At 41.7% G+C, this 24,837-nt stretch overlaps 1 protein-coding gene across 1 annotated transcript in view; it reads left to right on the forward strand.

Moving 5' to 3' along the window:
• Positions 1-24,837, forward strand: part of ahr2 (aryl hydrocarbon receptor 2) — an 84,132-nt gene that overhangs the window by 43,029 nt on the left and 16,266 nt on the right. Inside the window, exons 3-4 of the mRNA XM_038715410.1 lie at positions 20,773-20,960; positions 21,039-21,128. Of these exons, the coding sequence (XP_038571338.1) occupies positions 20,773-20,960; positions 21,039-21,128 (278 nt within the window). The remainder of the gene's footprint in view (positions 1-20,772; positions 20,961-21,038; positions 21,129-24,837) is intronic.

Consider the following 24,837-nt stretch of genomic DNA (forward strand, 5'->3'; position numbering starts at 1 on the left):
ATTTCAGGAATGAAACCCTTCAAAATGTTTACAGTTTTCTGCCTCCAGCATGATAAGAGGAAGTGATGACGTTTCGGTGTCCTCTGTGTTTCGGACTCGATTCATGATGATTTGTGACAAAGAAATATACTTTAAATACGCTGCCTGGCCTTAAAGACCTGCTTATCTCCTTTAGTAGACTCTGTGCATCGTGTATTTTTTAAAAAGGTTTTCTCGCCATCCGCCGCTGTTGATGTTCAGCACGCTGTTAACCTACATCTCTCTATCAAACCACCCACCATCGATAGAAATAATGAACCATCACTATCATTGACAGAGTGTGTCTGTGTTTCACCACAGTGGCAGCCAAGAGCTACCACTTCCGCCTTGAGGCACCCACAACACGTGGCATCACCTAAAAAAAGGAACTCGTTTGAGGGTTTTAAAGGCGCAGGCTGCAGCATCAACCAAACCTGGTTCTGTTTACATGGCAATTTATTGTTTCTTTTGTTACCTTGAAATCCTGATCCAGGCACTGAGAGGAAAATGAGCATGAGATTGTCTTGAGAATGTTAAAGTAAACAGCATTTACTTCCACACTTATATCAGTTCTCCCATTGAAATACATTTAAGTCATGTTAAATCATAGGGTTTTAAAATAGCATTTTTAGGGAGCAAAAAACAAGCCGAAAGTTAAAATAAGAAAAGAAAAATAAGAAAATCGCCATCTAAAAATCGTACTTTTTCATGTCTGTTGATGTATTTTGGCTAAATACAAGTAATTAACAATCATACAAACCAAATTTAGCACAAAACAAGATGTAAATGTGACAAATCTGCAGCTAAATTCCCACTCTGCCTAATTAATAATTGAAGACTGGGAAACAGAAGATCAATCGAATAATCTACATGGAGATTTTTATGTTCTTTATGCTGAAATAGCTGAATTTATTTCATTTAAGTAACAAAAAAGCGATTTTTTGCAATGACATCTGGTGAAGAAAGCCTGATCAAGCCTGATGCAACAGACAAGCTGCGTGCTAATAATAAAAAAGTAAGAAGCAGAAGAAAGCTCTTTCTCAGTCCACCTTAACGATTCCTGAATGTCACAGGTGAGGGGAAGGCTGACTCGTGGCGCTGTTGATGTCATTTGACGGAAGCTTCTCGGGGTTTCACCGCCCACCGCCGAGCGTTGAAGAGGAAGCTGCTGAGGTCGGCTGGGTTTTCCTCTGATTCACTCGTTTTTAAAAGTGACGCACAGCTCAGAGCAAGCCTCTCGTATGCCGGGAAAACATCCTTGAAATGACACCTGGGTGTGTTGCTGTTTAGTTCAGCCTGATATGTAAATAAATCGCGCTGCGTCGACCTCGACTGGCCTCTGATGATCAACACCTGGTCGACTTTTCTGGATCTGTTCTTCCAGAGCAGACAGAGATAAAGCCTTCTAATGAAACATTAACCTGAAAGGGCTGCTCGTTACTGTCTTCATAATGACATTCCTGACTGGTTTGCTGCTTGATTGACTGGCTGGATTCCTTGCTGGTTTGCTGTCTTAGTAACTGGCGTACTGACTGGTTTGCTGACTTAGTAACTGGTGTACTGACTGGTTTGCTGACTTAGTAACTGGTGTACTGACTGGTTTGCTGACTTAGTAACTGGTGTACTGACTGGTTTACTGACTTAGTAACTGGTGTACTGAGTGGTTTGCTGACTTAGTAACTGGTGTACTGACTGGTTTACTGACTTAGTAACTGGTGTACTGACTGGTTTGCTGACTTGGTAACTGGTGTACTGACTGGTTTGCTGACTTAGTAACTGGTGTACTGACTGGTTTGCTGTCTTAGTAACTGGTGTACTGACTGGTTTGCTGCTTGATTGACTGGCTGGATTCCTCGCTGGTTTGCTGACTTAGTAACTGGTGTACTGACTGGTTTGCTGACTTAGTAACTGGTGTACTGACTGGTTTGCTGACTTAGTAACTGGTGTACTGACTGGTTTGCTGTCTTAGTAACTGGTGTACTGACTGGTTTGCTGTCTTAGTAACTGGTGTACTGACTGGTTTGCTGACTTAGTAACTGGTGTACTGACTGGTTTGCTGACTTAGTAACTGGTGTACTGACTGGTTTGCTGACTTAGTAACTGGTGTACTGACTGGTTTGCTGACTTAGTAACTGGTGTACTGACTGGTTTACTGACTTAGTAACTGGTGTACTGACTGGTTTGCTGACTTAGTAACTGGTGTACTGACTGGTTTGCTGACTTAGTAACTGGTGTACTGACTGGTTTGCTGACTTAGTAACTGGTGTACTGACTGGTTTGCTGACTTAGTAACTGGTGTACTGACTGGTTTGCTGACTTAGTAACTGGTGTACTGACTGGTTTGCTGCTTGATTGACTGGCTGGATTCCTCGCTGGTTTGCTGACTTAGTAACTGGTGTACTGACTGGTTTGCTGACTTAGTAACTGGTGTACTGACTGGTTTACTGACTTAGTAACTGGTGTACTGACTGGTTTGCTGACTTAGTAACTGGTGTACTGACTGGTTTGCTGCTTGATTGACTGGCTGGATTCCTCGCTGGTTTGCTGACTTGGTAACTGGTGTACTGACTGGTTTGCTGCTTGATTGACTGGCTGGATTCCTTGCTGGTTTGCTGACTTGGTAACTGGTGTACTGACTGGTTTGCTGCTTGATTGACTGGCTGGATTCCTTGCTGGTTTGCTGTCTTAGTAACTGGTGTAGTGACTGGTTTGCTGACTTAGTAACTGGTGTACTGACTGGTTTGCTGACTTAGTAACTGGTGTACTGACTGGTTTGCTGTCTTAGTAACTGGTGTACTGACTGGTTTGCTGACTTAGTAACTGGTGTACTGACTGGTTTGCTGACTTAGTAACTGGTGTACTGACTGGTTTGCTGCTTGATTGACTGGCTGGATTCCTTGCTTGTTTGCTGACTTAGTAACTGGTGTACTGACTGGTTTGCTGCTTGATTGACTGGCTGGATTCCTCGCTGGTTTGCTGTCTTAGTAACTGGTGTACTGACTGGTTTGCTGCTTGATTGACTGGCTGGATTCCTTGCTGGTTTGCTGTCTTAGTAACTGGTGTACTGACTGGTTTGCTGCTTGATTGACTGGCTGGATTCCTCGCTGGTTTGCTGTCTTAGTAACTGGTGTACTGACTGGTTTGCTGCTTGATTGACTGGCTGGATTCCTCGCTGATTTGCTGACTTAGTAACTGGTGTACTGACTGGTTTGCTGACTTAGTAACTGGTGTACTGACTGGTTTACTGACTTAGTAACTGGTGTACTGAGTGGTTTGCTGACTTAGTAACTGGTGTACTGACTGGTTTGCTGACTTAGTAACTGGTGTACTGACTGGTTTGCTGTCTTAGTAACTGGTGTACTGACTGGTTTGCTGACTTAGTAACTGGTGTACTGACTGGTTTGCTGCTTGATTGACTGGCTGGATTCCTTGCTTGTTTGCTGACTTAGTAACTGGTGTACTGACTGGTTTGCTGCTTGATTGACTGGCTGGATTCCTCGCTGGTTTGCTGTCTTAGTAACTGGTGTACTGACTGGTTTGCTGCTTGATTGACTGGCTGGATTCCTCGCTGGTTTGCTGACTTGGTAACTGGTGTACTGACTGGTTTGCTGCTTGATTGACTGGCTGGATTCCTCGCTGGTTTGCTGACTTGGTAACTGGTGTACTGACTGGTTTGCTGCTTGATTGACTGGCTGGATTCCTTGCTGGTTTGCTGTCTTAGTAACTGGTGTAGTGACTGGTTTGCTGACTTAGTAACTGGTGTACTGACTGGTTTGCTGACTTAGTAACTGGTGTACTGACTGGTTTGCTGTCTTAGTAACTGGTGTACTGACTGGTTTGCTGACTTAGTAACTGGTGTACTGACTGGTTTGCTGCTTGATTGACTGGCTGGATTCCTTGCTTGTTTGCTGACTTAGTAACTGGTGTACTGACTGGTTTGCTGCTTGATTGACTGGCTGGATTCCTCGCTGGTTTGCTGTCTTAGTAACTGGTGTACTGACTGGTTTGCTGCTTGATTGACTGGCTGGATTCCTTGCTGGTTTGCTGTCTTAGTAACTGGTGTACTGACTGGTTTGCTGCTCGATTGACTGGCTGGATTCCTCGCTGATTTGCTGACTTAGTAACTGGTGTACTGACTGGTTTGCTGCTCGATTGACTGGCTGGATTCCTCGCTGATTTGCTGTCTTAGTAACTGGTGTACTGACTGGTTTGCTGCTTGATTGACTGGCTGGATTCCTCGCTGGTTTGCTGTCTTAGTAACTGGTGTACTGACTGGTTTGCTGCTTGATTGACTGGCTGGATTCCTCGCTGATTTGCTGACTTAGTAACTGGTGTACTGACTGGTTTGCTGACTTAGTAACTGGTGTACTGACTGGTTTACTGACTTAGTAACTGGTGTACTGAGTGGTTTGCTGACTTAGTAACTGGTGTACTGACTGGTTTGCTGACTTAGTAACTGGTGTACTGACTGGTTTGCTGACTTAGTAACTGGTGTACTGACTGGTTTGCTGACTTAGTAACTGGTGTACTGACTGGTTTGCTGCTTGATTGACTGGCTGGATTCCTCGCTGGTTTGCTGACTTAGTAACTGGTGTACTGACTGGTTTGCTGACTTAGTAACTGGTGTACTGACTGGTTTGCTGACTTAGTAACTGGTGTACTGACTGGTTTGCTGTCTTAGTAACTGGTGTGGTGACTGGTTTGCTGCTTGATTGACTGGCTGGATTCCTCGCTGGTTTGCTGTCTTAGTAACTGGTGTACTGACTGGTTTGCTGACTTAGTAACTGGTGTAGTGACTGGTTTGCTGTCTTAGTAACTGGTGTGGTGACTGGTTTGCTGCTTGATTGACTGGCTGGATTCCTCGCTGGTTTGCTGTCTTAGTAACTGGTGTACTGACTGGTTTGCTGTCTCAGTAACTGGTGTAGTGACTGGTTTGCTGTCTTAGTAACTGGTGTGGTGACTGGTTTGCTGCTTGATTGACTGGCTGGATTCCTCGCTGGTTTGCTGTCTTAGTAACTGGTGTGGTGACTGGTTTGCTGACTGGTGTACTTACTGCCTCTTAAAGTCTGTGAGTGTATTGTTGTGGAGGAAGTAGCAGGGCTACATGTGGAGTAACGCCAGCAAACATGATGTCTCTAACTGTGCAGCCTGGTTCAAACATACAACACCTTTCATTTGTACATTTTATGCAGTGAAAAGGTTGAGCGAGAGATGAAAGGAGAGAAAATCTTATCGCTCTGACAAGATCAGACACACACAGCAGAAAACACATTAGATCAGGCCAACTCCTCTGATCAAACTGATAGTGTTTCCGTGTACACGCACACACACACAGGCGTGAGTATGTCATGTAATTTGGGTGCATTTTTTTCACTTGTATGTGTGTATTTGTTTTCCCTCATTATATCAGTGTGTGACTAACTGTATACAGTACGCACAGATGTATATTTGTACTGTATGTATGTGTGGAAGTTCTCGTGTTGTCCCATCTGGTCAGTTCTGACCTTTCATTCGGGTTCTTGAGTTCTGCCTGAAGGGAGACCTCTTCCCCCTCTGCAGCAGAAATGATATCCCTCAGGCCCGACCAAAACATCTTTGAACAGCAGCACCCCCCCCCCCCCCCCCCTCGCTCCTCCTCCTCCTCGCTCTCTTGTCTAAATAAACTCTTTACACGCAACTCCACTGGCTGCCTGCCGAGCCTGCCTGCTCCGAGAGAGCCTGTCAGTCAGCGCACAGGGCTAAGACCAGACCGGCTGGTTGGCTGGCTGCATCACTGACTTAGTAACGGGGTTCACTGACTGTTTGACTGACTGTTTTACTGACTGAGTAACTGGATTACTGGCTGGTTTACTGCCTGGTTGACTTGCTGGTTTACTGATTGAGTAACTGGATTACTGGCCAGTTTACTGCCTGATTAAGTTACTGGTTTACTGACTGGATTACTGACTAACTGGCTTACTGACTGTTGGACTGGCTGGATCACTAACTCGTTGATTGACTGGTTTACTGACTGGTTGACTTCCTGTCTGCCTTCTTCACTTACTTTTTGAGAGACTGTTGTTTTTTTCTGAGCGAGTGCGTGGCTTACTGACTGGTTTACTGACTGGTTTAACGTAGAATCTGGCAGACATGTTACAGAAATGAAAGTTTAACAGATAAAAATCAACCTCAAACTGATGAAACTATTGATCACTGACGTCTCAACATTTATAATTAGGTTTATTTATTTATTCACACGATCAAAGTGAAACAAATCAGATCACTGGCACACTGAGTCGGGCTAATAAAGCTTTACTGGATTTAAATTACAGCTGCCGCTGGCAATGATATCTATTACTGATCCTCCTCCGGTAACACTTGAAGCTGTCGCCATGTTTTTGCATCGAGACAAATTACTGCAGTGAGAAACAAATGAATTGAGGTTAAGTGAGAGGCTGAAATTAGCCCTCCTGCTAATTGTGGGCAGATGCTCATTATTATTTCTGGCAGTTTTGGGAGGTTGTATTTTTCTCTCCAGATCTGCAGTCGTGGACTGAAACTGGAGTTTGGGTTTGGGTGGAGGTTTTAAGGGAGGCATCGACGGAGGAGCAGATAAAACCTGATATTTCTGTTTTTGAAATTTATATATTATATTTATAATTTATTTTAACTTTTTTCAACCAGGTTTGGTGCAGACTGACATTGACCTTTATTCCCTCTTCCAGCTTGATTACTCAGTAGTTTAAAAGTCAAGGGAGCTGTGTGTGTGTGTGCGTGTGTGTGTGTGTGTGTGTGTGTGTGTGTGTGTGTGTGTGTGTGTGTGTGTGTGTGTGTGTGTGTGGTTTCCTGTCCTCAATGGGTCCACGGCACGACAGCGATAACAGCACCGGAGCTACATTATGTTTCAAACCCCATTACAGATTACTGACTGTTGCCCCCCCCCTTCCTCCCCCCCCTCTCCCCCCCCCCCCCCCCCCCCCTCCTATTTCTTTCCTCTTTTCTTCACCATGTCTATCTTCTCCTCTTCTCCCTACCCTCCACTTTACGCATCCTCCTTCACTCTCTCCTCACCTCCTCCTCCCTCCCTTGCTCCCTATTTTTCTTCCGTCACACCTCATGCCTCCTCCTCCTTCAGTCTCTCCTCACTCATCTTGCTCCTATATCTTTCATCACCCTTTTACAAAATCTCCTCCATTTTTCTTTCTCTGTCCTCGTCCACTTCCTCTCACCTCCTTCTCCTCCCGCTCTCCACCTTCCACCGCCTCCTCCTGTCTCTCCTCACTCCTCATCCTCCCATTTTTTCCCTTCCCCTCTTACAAAATCTCAGTCTCCAGCATCCTACCTCTTCTTACCCCTCTGTTCCACCTCTGTCCTCCTCCCTTTGCCTCCACCATAACCCACCTCCTTCTCCTCCGGTCTCTCTCCTCACCTCCCTAACCCCCTCCCGTCCTCTTACTCCCATTTCTTTCCTCCCCCCTTTACCAAAACATCCACCTCTCACTTCCCTTCACCTCTTTTCTGTTTCCACATCCAGCCCACTTTCACTTACCGTCAGCTTTCACCTCCTACCTCTCTTTCCATTTTCTCCCCACCCACTTCACTTTTCTCCCCCTCTGGCTCCTCCCCCCCCCCCCCCCCCATCAGTATCTGCTGTATAATAACAGTTAACAGATCCAAATAGGAGAACATGTAATCATGCAAACCATCCAAAAGCCAGTAAAGGAGACGTTTTGGCAGCCATTGCCATTGTGTGTGTAAGTGTGTGTGTGCACACAATAATCATACTATACACCCCTCTCTCCCCGTCTTTTCCTCCGCCGGCCTCCTTCCTCTCCTTTCTCAACTCAGGATGCCGGGGATTGAAAGTTCGCACGCAAGGCAAAGTGTGTGTGTGTGTGTGTGTGTGTGTGTGTGTGTGTGTGTGTGTGTGGTGTGCAGCTAAAGCAAATTAGCCGTATTTCCATCAGTTGTGTTGAAGCGAACATCAGACGTTTTCTTTCTTTTTCTTTCCTTCCTGAGTTAATTTGCCGCTCTGGCCGTGGATCAACATCGTGCCCTTCTGCCTTTTTGGGGGTTTCTGAGTCTAAACTCTTCTTCGAAACTTGTTTTCAACCCATCACTCCTCTTCTCTTTATCCATTGTGTACTACAGTAGCATGGCACATTATCAGCACGAGAACGGGGAGTCTGTTAAAATTGATTTTCGAAATATTTCTTCAGCGCCTCCAAAAGCAATTTCAGACCCGCTGCTGTCATGGTAACATAATGTTACACCATGTTTCATCTATTATTTGGTCGTTTCATATTTTCTATTTATTTAACAGTGATGAAACAGCTGAAAGTGTTATTACAGACAATCTTTGTCCGTTTGAACAGTCTGTAAATCGTTTCAGTTGTACATTTGTACATTTGTACACAATGTACATTTGCATCAGAGTTCATTGCACTACATATTACTCAATATTGAAATAAATCCATGTCAGAAACATTTAAAGTTTTAAGTGAAGTAGCCCAATTAAAGGGGCAATATGAAAGTTTTTCAATGAAATTAATTATTAATAAATCTAATTTTCATTGCCTTATTGTCAGTGGGCTCAAAACTCACTTGTGAAATTAAGCACACGCCTGTTTTCTCCGTTGCTTCCATCAGCCACTATTCTGCTTTTAATGAGAGGACACCGGGTCAGATTCAGCCCTGTGCACGCTCCCCAGCCTCTCTCTGAGTACAGCGACAACACGGCAGCTAACGACATGCAGCCCACTAACACCATAAAACAACCAGCAAATACAAAACAAAGCCCATCAGACCAAACAGGTTCAGATGAAATAAAACAAATAAAAACACAGTGAACATTAGAAAAGCTGGAGAAACACAGTGAAAGTCTCATTAGCTCGCCGGCTAACGCCAAGCAGTTGCTAGCGTCATCCAGTGCAAAGTCGTATCGCTTTCCACATTACTTCACCAACTAACGTGACCCATGTTACTATCCTGTGTACCACATGTATTATGTCAAATTGTTGATTTAGCCTGTAAGAAATTATGTAACGGTGAAAAGCAAATGTGGAGCGATTTATTTACTAGCCTATAATGATGCAGCCAGCTAACGCTACATTAGCTCTGACCTGCCGCTGTTTCCTTCGTAACATTCAATTTAGATTTATTGTGGTTTTACCAATACTAGTACACAGCTTCTCCACCTCTCGGTCGCTGTAACAACAACCCAGAGGAAGAGCCTAACACTAACACTACAGTAAAGTTACTTACTGCAGTCTAACTGTCACAAAGTGTGACACAATCTCGTTATATTATCCAGTCCAGCTGACCACCCGTTTCCTTATCATCCAATACATTTAGCTGTGCTCACATTGCTGAGCCTGCGGTGAAAGATTCACAGATAGTAAAGATAGTTACTGAAAGCAGCAGGCGAGCTAACGACGATGCAGCATGTCGGCTAAATGCAGTAAATATAATGTGATCATGTTCAACCTACAGCTGATAAATAATGTCATATTATGGTTTACTGTCAAGATTACCACTAGTACATCATGAATTCCAGCTACAGCAGTTTAATTTTCCATTCATTAAAGAAAAATGCTCTACATATTCGTTAATTTCTCATTTGTGAATGCTTGGCGCTAACTCGTCAGTAATCACCGTTCATGCATAACAAGTTCAACATTTCCTGCAATGAGAAAACAGTGAAATACTCGCACTGTAGAGCCCCGTGGATCTGTAGCGAGCTGGAGATTAACTCCTGAAGTTGGCCTTCATTTGATGAGTGATTGGTATGATTAGCGTGTGTGTGTGTGTGTGTGTTGGATCATGTGTAGTATCAGCGTTGGCACCCGAGAGTGACCCTCCGTTCAGACAGAGGAATGTAAACACTGAGACGTCTCCACCAGTCTCAGGCTTATCGTAGCAAGCCAGGGGTCAGAGGTCAGCGCTGTCATAGAAAGAGCAGGTTCAGGGCTGGAGCAGCGTGTGTGTGTGTTTTTAGAGCATGAACTTTCTGCACATGAATACAGCCTGTGTGTGAACCTGTGTTTACCTGCAGTGTGAGTGTGTGTGTGTGAAGTCGTACATTTTCACATTTCCTGGAAACGACAGCAGGAATCATCCGTCAGCTTCAGGTCTGCAGCGAACCCACTGCACTGGAAGTTAAAAGACAGCCTGAAGTCAGAAAGGATAAATAAATATGAAGCTCAAACCTGCAGTTTGACACTTTTCCTCTTCATATGTTACATTAACTGTGTGTATTTTCATGCCTGCTCGCTTGTAATTGTCGTTAGGGTTGATGTTGGGGTTGTTTACCATTTCCATTTTAGGCGTTGCCATCAGTGAAATAGTTGTGGTCATTAAAGTGAGACTTCGAGCCGCAGAGCAGGAAGTGGCAGTAACGACAAGTGTGGAGGAGAGCAGGAAGAGAAGAGGTTCGCAAACAAAATGTCATTAGTGTCACATCAGCTCTCAAAAGCTTTGCGGACGCCTTATTGATGGATGGCAGCAGGTCGAGATGAGCGACTGGTGGCAGAAGGCATTTAAAACATTTGTATTACCAACTTTTACGAGTAAAGAGTGCAACACACAGTATTTTCAGGAGTTTTCAAAGTTCAAGATTAGTTTTATTGTGTCCTGGAAGAGGAATTTGTCTTGGATTAAAGGGGAAAAAACAGTACAGGCCAAACTACTTGCCCGTCAAAGCCTTGTATTATCTTCAAATATGGACGTATTGCACGTTTTCTTTTTTTTTGGATAAGAGGGCAGTTTGAAAAGAATAAATATTTGATCTAAACAACTGCACTCAAGATTTATGATAGACCATATATGAGGATGTTGAATTATGTAGAGCATTTATAAAGTTTAACAAACCTTTTTAAAAGAAGTTGCCAATGTCTTGTTCTTTATTTAATTCATTTACAGCAAGGACATGATCATAAACTCAACCTTGAGTTTAATGTGTATTTCTTTTAGATAAAATTGTAGTTTTCTTACCGTATGATCGTTGGAAGCACACTGCACAATATGATCACATGTCCTTGATATCAAACATGTGGACATAACCTTTATTAACTTAAAACAAGAGTTATTCTATTGTAAAATGGGTCAAACCCTCGAATCTACTACTAGTTAACAATGTTAACCAATAAATACACAGGCAGTGAAGTCTTTACATCCTTTCCCCCATTTAAGTGGAAAACTTTTAATGCACAGACACTACTTGGACGTCTATAACGAAATGTAACGATGGGTTACAGCCGAGTATGATAGCTCATTTTGCTCACAAGGTCCTACTGAGGTACAGCAATCAGATCATGAGCGAGCCTCCCTTATATTAATAGTATAATCGCTAATAAAAATGTGAGTTCAACCCCCAGATAGGGATAACAAATAAAATTATAATAGTAGCACTTTGTTTCTTTTGCAAATGATTTGCAAGCACTGATAGTTTTTCATGTTGAATTCGTAGACATTTATAAATATAGTCAATAGAGAAAAAGTAATTCTAGTGTTCTTTCTCTGATTATAAAGAGATGCGTGTATATTTCTAATTAAGTAGTAAGGATATTAGTGTGACAGCTTGTTATAACCCCCCATAATGGACAGATAATGGCGTTGTGGTGCAGATTACACGTGTGTGCAACAAGATTTCTCCCATCAAAGGGGGACAGGAGCAGAACAGGGAACTACACACAGTAGACAACAGATGACACATGTTAAATACACAGATTTAGAGCTTGGAGAAGCTCAAACAGAACTCTGAATGTGAAACCATTCTCGATTTCCACACCAGACAAGGCCTATTCTGTACTTGCGCACAAGTCCTTGCCGTTCATGACCAGACCTGCACCGAGAGGATCAGAGAGAGCGAGGGGGGGAGGACTGAGAGTGAAAGGGAGAGAGAGAGAGAGAGAGAGAGAGAGAGCATGAGTGTTGGTGATGCTGATCTCCTCCTGTCACCCCCTCCCTCTCTCCCTCCCTCCTCCATCCTGCAGTCCAAAGGGATGAAGAACAATGCCTCCATTCAGCTCTTGGGTTTCAAAGTCGACAGAAACCGCAGAGTGTTTCGGAGCGGGTGTTGGGAGATGGAGGCATGTGGGGGGTGGGGGTGTTCATAAAAATATGATAGAAAGAGAGAAATGGGGTTGCGACAGCCTGAAATGAATTCATGTACTGTGGGTTCGATAATGGGGTCAGCAAGTGCACAGGGTGGGTTTTCGTGGTAGAGGGTCCACACCCAGAAAGAAGTCTCTTCCTTCTTTAGTCAACATGAAGGATCCATAGGAAGACTTTTAGCACCGAAAACTTACAATTATTTTCATTAATGGATAATCTGTCGTGTGTTTTCTGAGTTGAATAGTTTTTAACTGTTGGGTCTGATGAAATTAGTCTTTTTGTTCAAGCAAAACTCCAAATATTGTCAGTTTCCTATCATAGAAGAAGAACAAAAGCAGCAAGTATGCACATTTGAGGAGATGGAGCTCGTGAATTTTTATATAAATAAAGTATACGAAGTTTTGAACTTGGTTGATTATTGCTAACTTTTCTAAAAGGGAACTGTATTGTTCCTAGAGCTGAAATGATTAGTTGATCACTTGAAGAATTACATGGCAGATAATTCATCTGCAACATTTTTGATAATAGATTCAATTATGAAACATTCCCTAGGTACAGCTTCTCAATCGTGAGGATTTGTTGCTTTACTTGATTGTACGTGATTGTAAAATTAATATGTTTGGGTTTCGGACTGTTGGTCAGATATTTGAAGACTGTGGGCTTAAATACTTTTTTTTTTTTTTTACATTTTATAGAACATGCACCTTACTACATTTATAACAACATTTAAGACCTATGCAGAACTAGTAGTGCTGTAGAGCAGTGGTTCTCAAACTTTTTCACCTCAAGTACCCCTAATCTGACACAAAGTAGACCACAGACCCCCCATTTGATCCGATTTTGTCCCAGTGTCGCTGGGCCTCTGACACCGGACTCCACTTTGAGAACTACTGTTGTAGAGCACTTTAAGCCCCATAAAGTTATTGTGAAACCATCTGTGTAACCGGATAACCATATGCCGATTGGAAGAGTAGTACCGCATAGTACCAAGCTTTGTTGACACTATGCAGGACCTTTTTAGATCGGTGTACAGAACCCAAATGAAGCTGCCCCAGGCCCCCTCTTTATTATAAAGCCATAGCAGGAGACGAAGTGGAGGAGGTTTATGGTAGCATTGTGCTGTCGTTTACGAGGGTTCTTGCGGTTTGGTAGGAGTCAGCTGTTCCTTTTTTAACATCTGCGTTGGTGGTAAAGCGGTGAATGAAGTGGGGTTTTACCACGTCAGAAACAGAGCTGGGAGTTCCCCAAGGTACCTACCATGGTCCTCTCAGGTTAAATTTTTTCTTGTGAGACTTTTATTTATTTATTTGTTCATATTGTTATATTTTTGTAAGCTTTTTGTATTTATTACTAACTAGCACACTTGTTCTTTTATCACTCTCTCTGCTCAGCACTTTTATACTTTTTATACCTCGCTTGTTTCTTGTTTTCCCATCTTAATCACACTTCTGTCTCAAACTGTTCTTCTTGGTACTAAAATAGCTCATTCTTGCTGCACTGAGACGCTGAACCACTAAACCAAAACGCCTCCGGCTAAGAGTGTGTGTGTGTGTATGAGTGTGTTGAAGGCCCTAACTCTGAGCATGCCCAGACATAACCTCCTCCCCCGTACATACACACAGAGTCACACATGCTTACACCAAAACCACACTAAGGCAACAGTGAAACCGAAGACGTGCACTCTTAAAATTCTTATGTCTAGTTTCGAGTAACATACATCTTTACTCAATATTTGTTAACAACCCACAAACACACCACATGTTGTTTGTGTTATAATTATGGACAACAGTTTCATATTTGCACTTTTAAATCATTATTCAGCATTTTAAAATTTGCAAATGTGTCTCATTTAGTCAACAAAGAACACAAGTCCCATCCTGTCCTGTTTCTGTTTGGACAGCAGAGCGTTTTATTACCGTAAATCTCACTTTTCTCGGTCTAAATTTAGAGCTCCAGTCTCTCATGCATCACCTTTTTTATCTTAAGTGAAAGATGATCCTTCGTAAGCAACGCCTGCCGTTCCTACAGTGTGAGGGAACGTTTGTGTGCGGTCAGGTTACAGAAAAGATGTCAAACCTCGTGCCAAGAGATGTTTTTATTTCTAAAAGCATCTCTAGGCCAGGTGATTTCACTGCTCAGCACGCCTTGGGATGAGGAACCAATGAGTGAAATTCCCAGGTGGACTTTTGGTAAAGGTACCAAAATACCTTGCCAATATAAGACAACCTGGATTTTTCAGCTGTTTTTGGGAAAGTACGTCATCCTTTCTCTTTCATGAATTTATTTCCTCTGTGGCAGCAAAACAAGTTACACGAGCCTTCGGAAGCTCCTGCATGTCAAACACAGCTAACTCTAAAACACCCGCTGTAAACAAACTTGAAGACAATTGCTAGCCTTGCAACATTAAGGCTACACACAACCCACAATGCAACATTTTGTAGAAGCCTGCCTCTGCATTCAAAAAGAACATTTGATGTTGTGAATGATGTAAGATGACCAATCAACATGGACGCTACTATAAAGATGTGTTGGATTAACATTATCAGAGCGTATAAACAACACGCAGACGTGTAGTTCACGCTACATGGACAGCAAACAAACTGTTATAACCATATTACAGATTACAGGTCGAACAAATTCTGTATGCAACACGGGATTTTGCACAAATCAAAGTTCTGTATACTTATTTATGTCCCATGTACATTTTATTTCTCTTTTTGCAAAAAAGATTTAAGGAGGAAAAAGAGATTCTGATTATTCCGACACCTCTTAAATGCACCATCAGTCACCGCTCGCCCCTCCCTTACTCTTTTGTCCAAGCAAAACCCAAACATAGTCAGCGTGCTATAAGACACAAGTAAGCACAAAAGTACAAATTTTGTTTTAAATAGAGCTACAATAATTAGTCGATTAACTGATTAGTAGATCAAAATCACCTGCAATTATTTGGATAACTTTATGAGCAAAAATGTCAAACATTTGCTGGTTCCAGCTTCTCAAATGTGAGAATTTTCTGCTTTTCTTTGCAGTTGCTGACCCTGCATTAGACAAGCCTAAGCATTGAAATCATCACCTTGCCAGCAGCTGCTGTTCACTTGCCTCTTAACCTGGTAAAAACTGCTCTAGTAAAGCTGCCGAATGCCCAAAAGTGAATATCTGTGGTTCGTACTGGGACGCTCCCAGTGGTTGCAAGCAAGAGGCCGTGGCTGCTGGAGCAAGCTCCCAGGTGGGAATATCGCTGGTGATGTGAAGCAGGGCGTTGCAGGGAGTGCATGTGCTGCGTTAATCTTTCAAGTGACACTAAAAGAAGCAGTGCTTGTTGGCACCTACTCAGGTTGCTGTGAGGCCTGCAAGACAAAAGACAATGCAGCATTTAAATTCATGAAATGTCAGAGGACATGAAATCGATTGGCGCTTTGCCGTAAATCAGGCCGTAAACGGCGTGCAAGGCATGCCGTGGGAGCAGTAAAACATTTGGCACGGCACACGGGGAAAACTCCCGGAGAGGAGAGCGAGCATGGGATCAAAAATGAGAAGAAGTCTGTTTTAACATGAAGCTGTTATTTAAGCTCGCATGTTGACACATTTCACAACACAGGATGGGAAATTACCAGAGGTTCAGTGTGAGCGCGGGGAAGGTTTGGCCGTGGAAGGGAAGGGAAGGTAGTCGACAGGTAACCGGACGTTATTTATGGCCAGGTTTTTTATAGCTCAATCAAAGCTGGAGCATCAGCTTGTTGTTTACACACAACTTTTAGAGCGCGTCGGCAACAAGTGATGTGCATTTAAATGAGATAAGAAGAACACTCTCTCGCCCCGGCTTCCTTTTTATTATTTGTACCTGAGATGATTTATAATCAATTACCAACCAAACATTATGTTATGTAATAACATGCATAGTCATTGTGGTTTATCTGCGTATTGTTTCTGGCATATAATCCTGAATTAATGCAAAACTAGAGATATAACAGACAAAGAGTAGGTGCACAACAAGAGCGCACATTACTGCACCAGAATTAATCATTAACAGGCTATTATTTTAGCTGTAGTTCTTGGGTATGTAAGATTAATAGTGAGAATGCAGGAAGCTGTGCTGCATTACATATAGATAAATGCATAAATAAAATTATAAATGAGTGCAGTACGCTATTTTTATTTTTATGCTTTGATTTGCGCTCATTTATCTTTAACGTCACTTTAATTAGAAGGTGAGATCTCTGCAGTCAGATGTTCACAGTGAGCGTTTGGCTGCATTTACTTTGCATTTCTGCATTCCCGGTGTTATGAACTAAATAGTCTTTTGTGTGTCATTTAATCTCTTTTTCATTCCCTTTTATGTTAATTTATTTACTGGTACTGCATCAGTAATAGAGCTTGCCGAGCCTGAGCTTGCAGGGTGGCCAAACCTCCAAAATATGTGAAACAAGTGAAACACTGCTTTGGGAATGCGAGTGGTTGGCAGCACCATTAATCAAACTAAATAAAACAGGCGGTGTAAAAACAAAAGTCGGTGTTGTGAGTCAGCACAAGAGGGCAACTCGAGTGTCATAAAAATATATTTTTCATCTTTCCTCTCTTTAACGAGCTGATTTATCGCTCCTCTTGGTTCTTTCTCCAGCCTTTGTCCAAACTATCTTGGCTCTTTTTGGGTATTTTTACCAGCTGTTTCTATAATCCAAATTAAGTGTTCTCTTCATATTTTCATGGCTCTGATCAAACAAGCCACTCGCGGTGTGTTTCTATTTGGGCGCCAAATAGTTTGGTTGGTGATCTCGCCCCAAGTACCCACAGTATTTGAATTTCCTGCCACAGTTCGAGAATGTGTTCTTTGATACAAACCTTTTAGCTTCTCAAATGTAAAGCCACCTGGTCTTGCACAGGAAACTCGCGCAGATGAACTGGGAGGAGGTTTAAGAAGTTTGTGCCCAGCGTTAGTCCGTCCTTTGTGCCTCAGATGGTTTAACCAACCCATCTGGTTTGGTCGTCCCCTGGCATGATCTTGTCTTTGTACCAGGCTCTTATGGCAAATCTCTAATTATCTGACTCTGTCGGTACTTTTATGGCTCTAACCGAACTTGTCTACGTCTATGTAAAAAGTCTTTTTAAGACACTAACCAGGATGCCTTCACAGAAGTTAAAGCAATAGTTTGATAGTTTTTCAGGGGGAAATAAGCTTTTTATATCAGAATAGTGATACCAGTAGTATCTTTACAGTAAATATGAAGCTACTGCCATCAGCAGATTAGCTTAGCTTAGCATAAAGACTGGAAACAGAGGGAAACATCTAGCTTGGTTCTGTCCAAGGGTAACAAAATCCAGTAACCAGCACCACCAATGCTAAAGTTATATCTCATTTGTTTAGCCAGATACCTTCAGACAGAGCCAGGCTAGCTGTTTCCACTTGTGTCTTGTCTTTATGCTAAGCTAAGCCAACCGGCTTCTGGAATATGAGAGTGATAGTGATCTTCCTATCTTGGAAAGAAAAGAGAACAAGCGAATTTCCAGAAATGTCAAACAATTCCTTAAAATTTGAACCTCTTCAGTGGAGGAGGAACTTTTTAACAATTTGTGATCTGACATCAGTTTATCAATAGACTCAACAATAAGTGGCAACTATTTTGTTAATAAATGAATCATTTAAATCCATTTTTCAGGAAAAAAAAAAGTCAAATATTAAGTGGTTCCAGCTTCTTAAATGTGAGCATTTGCTGCTTTTCATCGTCATATGTTATTGTAAACTGAAAGTTTGGGGGCTTTAGGCTGAGTTATGGATAAAACCATCAGCATGCCCCTAGTACTGCCACGGCTCTTTAGTCATTTTGCGGAGCTCTGAGTTCACATCAGGTTGAGAGGGTGTGCTTGATTTGGTGTTACTGCAATCATAAAAGGCAGGGTTTGTTTGGTAATCAGAACTTAACAAAAAATCTCATTTCATTGCGTTAGTAAGTAGAAAAACATTTGAGTCCCAAGACGCCGCTGGCGATCACGTCAGATTAGAATCGAGTCTTTAAGGCTTTCAGAGTCATTATGGTTTCAAAATAATGGGTTCCTTACTCAAACATCATACTTTAAATATAAGTCTCGTCTCCCCTCCTCTCTCAACACTTCCCCTCAACTGTTTTCACGTCAGCAGTCATTTTGTCAAAGACATGAAGGATTAGAAATTTAAAAAGCTCCCCAGCTGACCACTTTCACTGTAGAAATGTCTGAACTAGTCAACTGAAAAACCCTAAATATTATAATATACTCTGGCCAATTCTTTTTTGCAGACATTATATGCCTTTTTTTTCTGTCTTTTAATCTGTCCTTACCCCACAAGCACGGTATCTTTGTGTTCAGCACAAACGCAGCTGTAAGTCCGACTGATCATTTTGTCTTTTTAACAAAGTTTAAAACTTCCAGGAACCCAAAATACAAGAAATATGACACGGAATCCGCAAATCTTTAGTGAAAATCACTCGAAATACTTCTCAGAACAGTTCAAAGCATATACAGTTTCACTATCGATGCACACAAATACAGCGGAACATGTAAGTAATACGACTTGACTTGACTTGACAGTTTATTTAAATCACTGTAATTATTATTAATTGGAATATAGTTTAGAAAGTAGTTTATCGTCTGCAGGTAAAAGTCCCTCATCAGCTTTTTTCCTACATGACATAAAAATAAAGTAATGTTACTCTAAAATATAACATATGAAGAGGGTTGAATTAAACACATCCATTTTATGAAACAAACCTCTCTTTAAGTTCATTTTAAGTTAAATTATAAAGGTTTCTGTGCGTATTTAGTCACCTAAAGACATAAAGGACGAATTTTCCATGAACAGTTTCCACAGTTTTGTGCTGTCAGACATTTTTAAAGATCTAATTTCAGAGCAAAACTTGAGCTTGTCACATATAATCACTGCAAAGAAACAGGAACATTTCTAAAAAGAAATGCTCTATATAACTTTTTCGGGGAGTTATAACTTATAATCAGAGGGTTATTATCCAGTATCTCTAAATTACACATGAAATGCTTTTCATGTTGGCTCTGTTGGACAAGACGCTGCATGTTGTGGCCATCTCATTTAGGAACAAAAACTCCTCTGCGTACAAAAGCGCTATTAGAAAAAAAACAGCTCGGCCCAGATTGATTCCCCGTCAGCGTCTGAAGCCGTCGCCGATCACTTCACATGATTCTTGTCTTCCAAAACGGCCGCCTCCCCGCTGCGTTCGGTCAGCAGGGAAAACTCGGAGGCCAGTGGGTATAATTTGTGGCTCTGCCTGTTATCCTCGTTTGGCCTGGAGTATTATTTTTGTTTTTTTAACAGGGACAGGGCTGAGCCAGCCTCCATGCACTGTGTGTGTCAGACCCAGGCATTGAATTTCAAACCCGGTGCTTGGATTGGTATAAAAACCGTCCAGATCTAAAAAGTCGCACGTTTCTTCGATCATACTGTCAAACTAGGCAGCGCTGATCAAGTAGAACAGTAGAAGTAGGTTGTGTTACCGCATTGCTTCACATTTTAGTGTGCTGTTAAGGTGTTTTTTAAAAAGTTTGGGAACTAGCCTTCATTATTTTCCAGCTCTACGTCGCACGTTTCGTTGCTCTGATTGGTTGTAGGTCTATCCAATTACGGTCAGAGGCATTTAGGTCTGTGTTAGTTGATAACATTACTGGACAGACATGAATGTAAACTGTCACTTGACATGAATGTAAACTGTCACTTGACTGGTCGATGGTAATTCCAGTTTAGAAATCTCTCTAACTTACTTTACTTATTCTTTTTATGCTCCCTTTGGGGCATAAGGCATCAATACTGTTCCTCCACCTATCGCGGTCTGTAGCAGCTAGTCGTGCCTCGCCACATGAGGCTTTAAAATATGTTTTATGGTCTAAGTTTGGTCAGTAAATCAAGAGGACGATGTTATATACAACAAAAAGAAGCATCTGCAGGGCCTTGTTGCGGGTTTTATGCCACTAATTTCGCTTCATGAATCTTTTCCTCCTCCGTCAGCTCATCCATCATCATTTTGTAACTGGTTTCCTCTCAGAATCCACCTGCTTCCTCTCTGAGAGGATACTTTTAGGTTGTTTTTCTGCTGCTCTCTGTTTGATAAAAGCTGCTCGATAAGTGCGAGAAGAGGAAGAGGAGGAAGAGTTGAGCGACGATGTTGTAAGACGACAGGAAACATCAGGCAGCTCCACCCAGATTGGAAAGAGATGAGATGTTCCTCTTTCTGTTTTTCTCACTTTATGCTGCTCATTTTAGCGGATAGTTTTGAGAAAGAGTTGCGTGTTTTCGTAAACACAATCAGCTGTTTGTAGCTGAGCTGTGACATCCGAAATGGCCGCCACAGTTGGCGTTGCATCAGCACAGAACGGGTTTTGTTTTTTATTTGTTTCTAGAAATGTTGTACAACTCTGTGCAGAGATTTGTACACAGGGTGGAGAAAGTTGTTTCTTAAATTAGTTTCAGTTCCTCTCTGTGGTTTCTTCTTCTGTGTTCTTCTCAGAAATGTGTGTGTTGAAATGGAATAACAACAAAACAAAACAAAACAAATGAAATATCAGTTTGGGGTTAAAAATGCAGTTTCAGGAAGTTTCGCTCTTTACTCATTTGAACTTTTTCTGCGTATTAAAAACTTAATTAAAAATCTTCTTCACCTCCAGCCACCATGAAGAAAGGCCTGAACGGCTCCAGCTGGAGCAGCGAGCGGAGCCTGATGTTTGGGGGAAACATCCAGAACACGCTGACTCCGTCCTCCACAACCCCCACCTCCTCAGCCGCCGCCGCCGCCACCTCCCAGGTGACCTCCATCGACGGAGTCAGCTTCTCTGAGGGAGACCTGCTGCTTCAGGTAACTGAAGAAGTGTTATTAGATGTATTATTACTAAAATATTACTGGGTATGATGGAGGTTTTTCTTTGGTCTCCAGGCGCTGAACGGCTTTGTGTTGGTGGTGACGGCTGAAGGCTACATCTTCTACACGTCCCCCACCATCCAGGACTTCCTTGGCTTCCACCAGGTGAAACATGAGGGACTGATGATTAATAATAGTTGAAACATAATGAAGTTCCCTGTCAAAACAAGGCATTAGGAAGTCATTAACGCCATCAAAGATACAAAAAAAATTGTTATTATTAACTGCCTGTTGACAGTTTGTTGATTTTGTAAAAGGAGTAAAAGAGCAGCCATGTGGATTAAACGAGTTAGCAAACTCCAGCTGGTGGAAAAGTAAAAGTTAGGACAGCTCAACAGTTCTCCTAAAGTTAGGAGAGTTTGTTTAAGATTTTACAAAGTTAGGAAGCTTCTGTAAAACACTTTTCCTATCTAAAGTTAGGAAAGTGACTGAGGAACTGTTAATCTGTGATGGCCTTTTTCCTAAATCAGTCAGTAAATCTAACCCTTATTACCACGGTTACCAAGCAGTTAGGATAGTTTCTGTAATACGGCCCCTGTGAAATAAAGACAATATAAAATACATTTATACATATTTATACATATTTACTCAGTCACAACATAAAGTTCTGAGACTTAAAATGTGAACATATTGAGAGGCCTAATTGATAAAAATACATTTTAAGAAGCAGTTTAAAAGAAGGTTTGTTCAGTCTGAGCTCCTCAGGAACGTTAATCAGTTTACTCACATACACAGTTTCAATTTATTGATTTCTTCTAGGAAACTTTGTTTCATTGTTGCTGGAGCAAAAGTGACGATATTTATCAGGGAGGGCGTCACGTATTTCAACATCTCAGAGGGAAAAATTGCGCTTTGTTCTGCATTACAATTATCATACTGCTTCAGTTATGAGTTACTTTACAATCTAAGATATATGCACACCATTATTCAGATTAATCTGCAACTATTTTAATAATCGTGTAAGTAACTTATAACAAACACCAGCTTCTCAAATGTGAAGATTTGCTGCTTTTGCTTTTAACAATTTGAATATAATGTTAATAACGTTGAGTTCTGGACTGTTGGCTGGACGCCGCAAGCGTTGTGAAGGAGTCACTTTGGTTCTAGTATAACAGTCACAGGGGACACGGGGAGCACTTTTACTTTAATAGTCTTAATACATTTTAAATCCAGAATTTTTACAGTGGTGTATTAGTGCTCTTGCTTATGGACCTTGTTGTTGATACATGGCGTGAAACGGAAAGATTTTCTTTAGGGACAACTCTGGGTGAAGAACAATAAAGTATATAAATGTAGAGCTGGGTGTTTTTTCTTCTTCAGAGAAGCAATGATCTGCCCCAGAAATGATAAAATGAGCCGCTGTGAGGAGGAGCCTATGTACGGAAATAAGACTTTACTGCAAGACAACCTGTTTTCAATTCACTGACCTCCTGAACTCTGATGTTCCTCTTTAAACAGCCTTTAAAAGAACATTTTGGTGTACGCTTTGCACCCATTTCCTACCTTTGACGAAGCAGCTGGTTTCAGTTCATGTATGACCCAAGTGTTTCTTCTCTTTTTTTTTCATTCATTCAAACCTCTATTTAACCGGGATAAAAAACTCTTTGAGATTAAAAATCTCCTTTACAAGAGTGTCCTGGCAAGTGGCAGCAGCGCGGTTACAAATAGATACAGAGACACTTACAAGTAAATACATAGACACACTTTCACTCATCACGTCTGAAAGCGGCTCAAACGGGTCACCCGGAAGAAAAACAATAAACAAACCTAGCAAAGGGTTATGTAAATATTCCTATTCCTAAGATGGATAAAAAGAGGAAAAACTTGACATTACCAGCGAAAAGGTTTAGAGCATTTTTCTAGTTTGTATGTAAATATAAGTAGTTAAAAATCCACTGAAAAACCTTGGTACAAGGTAAGAAGCAAAAAACAATGTTAATGTCATAAAAACAGACATTTTAAGATATAAAATGAAAGGAGTTTTATTATTTCACCTTAGGATCAACCGATAGGCTGTTCCAACGTGTTTACACATTAAAAATTGTTTTTGCATCATCTTTCAAGGCTTCATTTTCTCCTATTGTTGCAGAATAAACAAAGGAGGTAAAGACAAAGTTTAGGTCAGCAAACCTGAGAAACAACGTACATTTCAGAGACATAAAATTATCAGGGATCAAAAAAGGAGTTTACAACTTCAAGGTATTCTGCAGAAGTGGAAGTAAATGAAGCGGAAGTTGATTCAAAAAGACATTTCTACAATAAACACCTTGGACCAGCATGTCTTAATTAGCTTTAGTATTTGTAAATAACATCAGTTAAGCAAAAGCTTTCAAAGCTTTAAAAGAAGCAACTGAGCTCGGGTTCCACTGAAAGGCAGGGATGATGGCGGGACATTTAAACAGACATGTATGGAGAGAGAAGCTGTAAAGTTTACAGAATTTGTAGATAAACATGTAACGGTCCTTTAAAATAGACTTAAAGTAATTCAGTTGAACAGCTGGCTAATTAATGGTGAGGCACGTGTGTGTGTGTGTGAGTTAATGTGTGTGTGCATGAGAACTGAATTGCCTTGTCGGCTCTGAACTCTTGACTTGTAAACAAGATGTCTGCAGTCGGGGGGTGGTGGGGTAACATATACATCACTGCTTTTCCACGACACAGTCTGAAGTCAGGATGCTAATCAGGGCAGGAAACGTTTTGTTCTGTAGGCCACGGTGGCTGGTAAAGCCCAAAATTCACCAGCCGCTTTGACTATTGCTTTTGTTATAAACTTTATTTATAGAGACGTGCAGCTATAGAGTCGATAAAAGAGGAAACTCACACATTCTGGATAAAACTGCTTATAAAGAGAAGAGATTTCAATGATACAGATTTGACTTATTTTCTTTATTTAATATTTTAAGGAGCGGAAATGTGCAGCTGACTTTTATTTGGTGCTCACAGATCCTGACTTCAGGGTTGCTTTGAACTCAACAAAGCCCGCTGAGCAGTTTGAAGTCGTTTTTCAGCACTGCTGACAAAGGACCGTTTTGTGTGGGGTTTGTTTGTCGACGGTTGAGTAACAGAAAGAAGCCCAGAGGTGTGGTTCTCTCAGCACCTCCAGCTCTTTCTGCACAGTCTCTGTGTTTCCAGCGTGAAGTCAGAGGCGTTCATCCACGCCACGGTCTGAGAGCATTGTTCACACCGTGCGTGTGTTTAAACTTGCATCATCGGTGCTGAACGCAGCTTGCCAGTACAAACACTCGAGGAGCCAACAAAACGCCCAAACCACGACTGAGGGCCCGTCACACAAACCCGAGCCCGGACCCAGATACTTAGAACAACTGTTGGGATCAGACCAGGATTGCAGCAGCTCATGCTACTACTACTTATTAGTATTTTTTTACTATCAATAAAACTATTACTACTTGTACTAGTACTCCTGCAACATTAGCAATAGTAGCAATTATCGTACTACTACTTCTGCTGCAGCTACAACTCTTTTTACTATCATTAGCACTATTTAAACCTGTACTACTACTGCTACAGCAATAGTAGTAATACTTGCACTAATGCTGCTGCCGCTACAAGTTCTTTGACAAACCATTTTACACGCTGTTGTTCTAAATATAAAGCTCTTTTTTGCAGGCTCATGTGTACATTTCCATACAATGTTCCAGAGTGAAAGTAATCTGCCAAGACGTGCTGAAAAGTGCTCTGTAAACACCAGTGCAATGTTGAAACAGCAAATATTTATTTGGCTAAACGTTACAGGTGTAGCAGTAGCGCAGTGTCGTATACAGCAGCATACAAGAAAAGGAAACCAGAAACATGT

Source organism: Micropterus salmoides, unplaced genomic scaffold (genome assembly GCF_014851395.1).
Source record: "Micropterus salmoides isolate LMB-PRFRI ecotype aquatic unplaced genomic scaffold, ASM1485139v1 Ms_hic_scaffold_1, whole genome shotgun sequence".
Classification (NCBI taxonomy): Eukaryota; Metazoa; Chordata; class Actinopteri; order Centrarchiformes; family Centrarchidae; genus Micropterus; species Micropterus salmoides.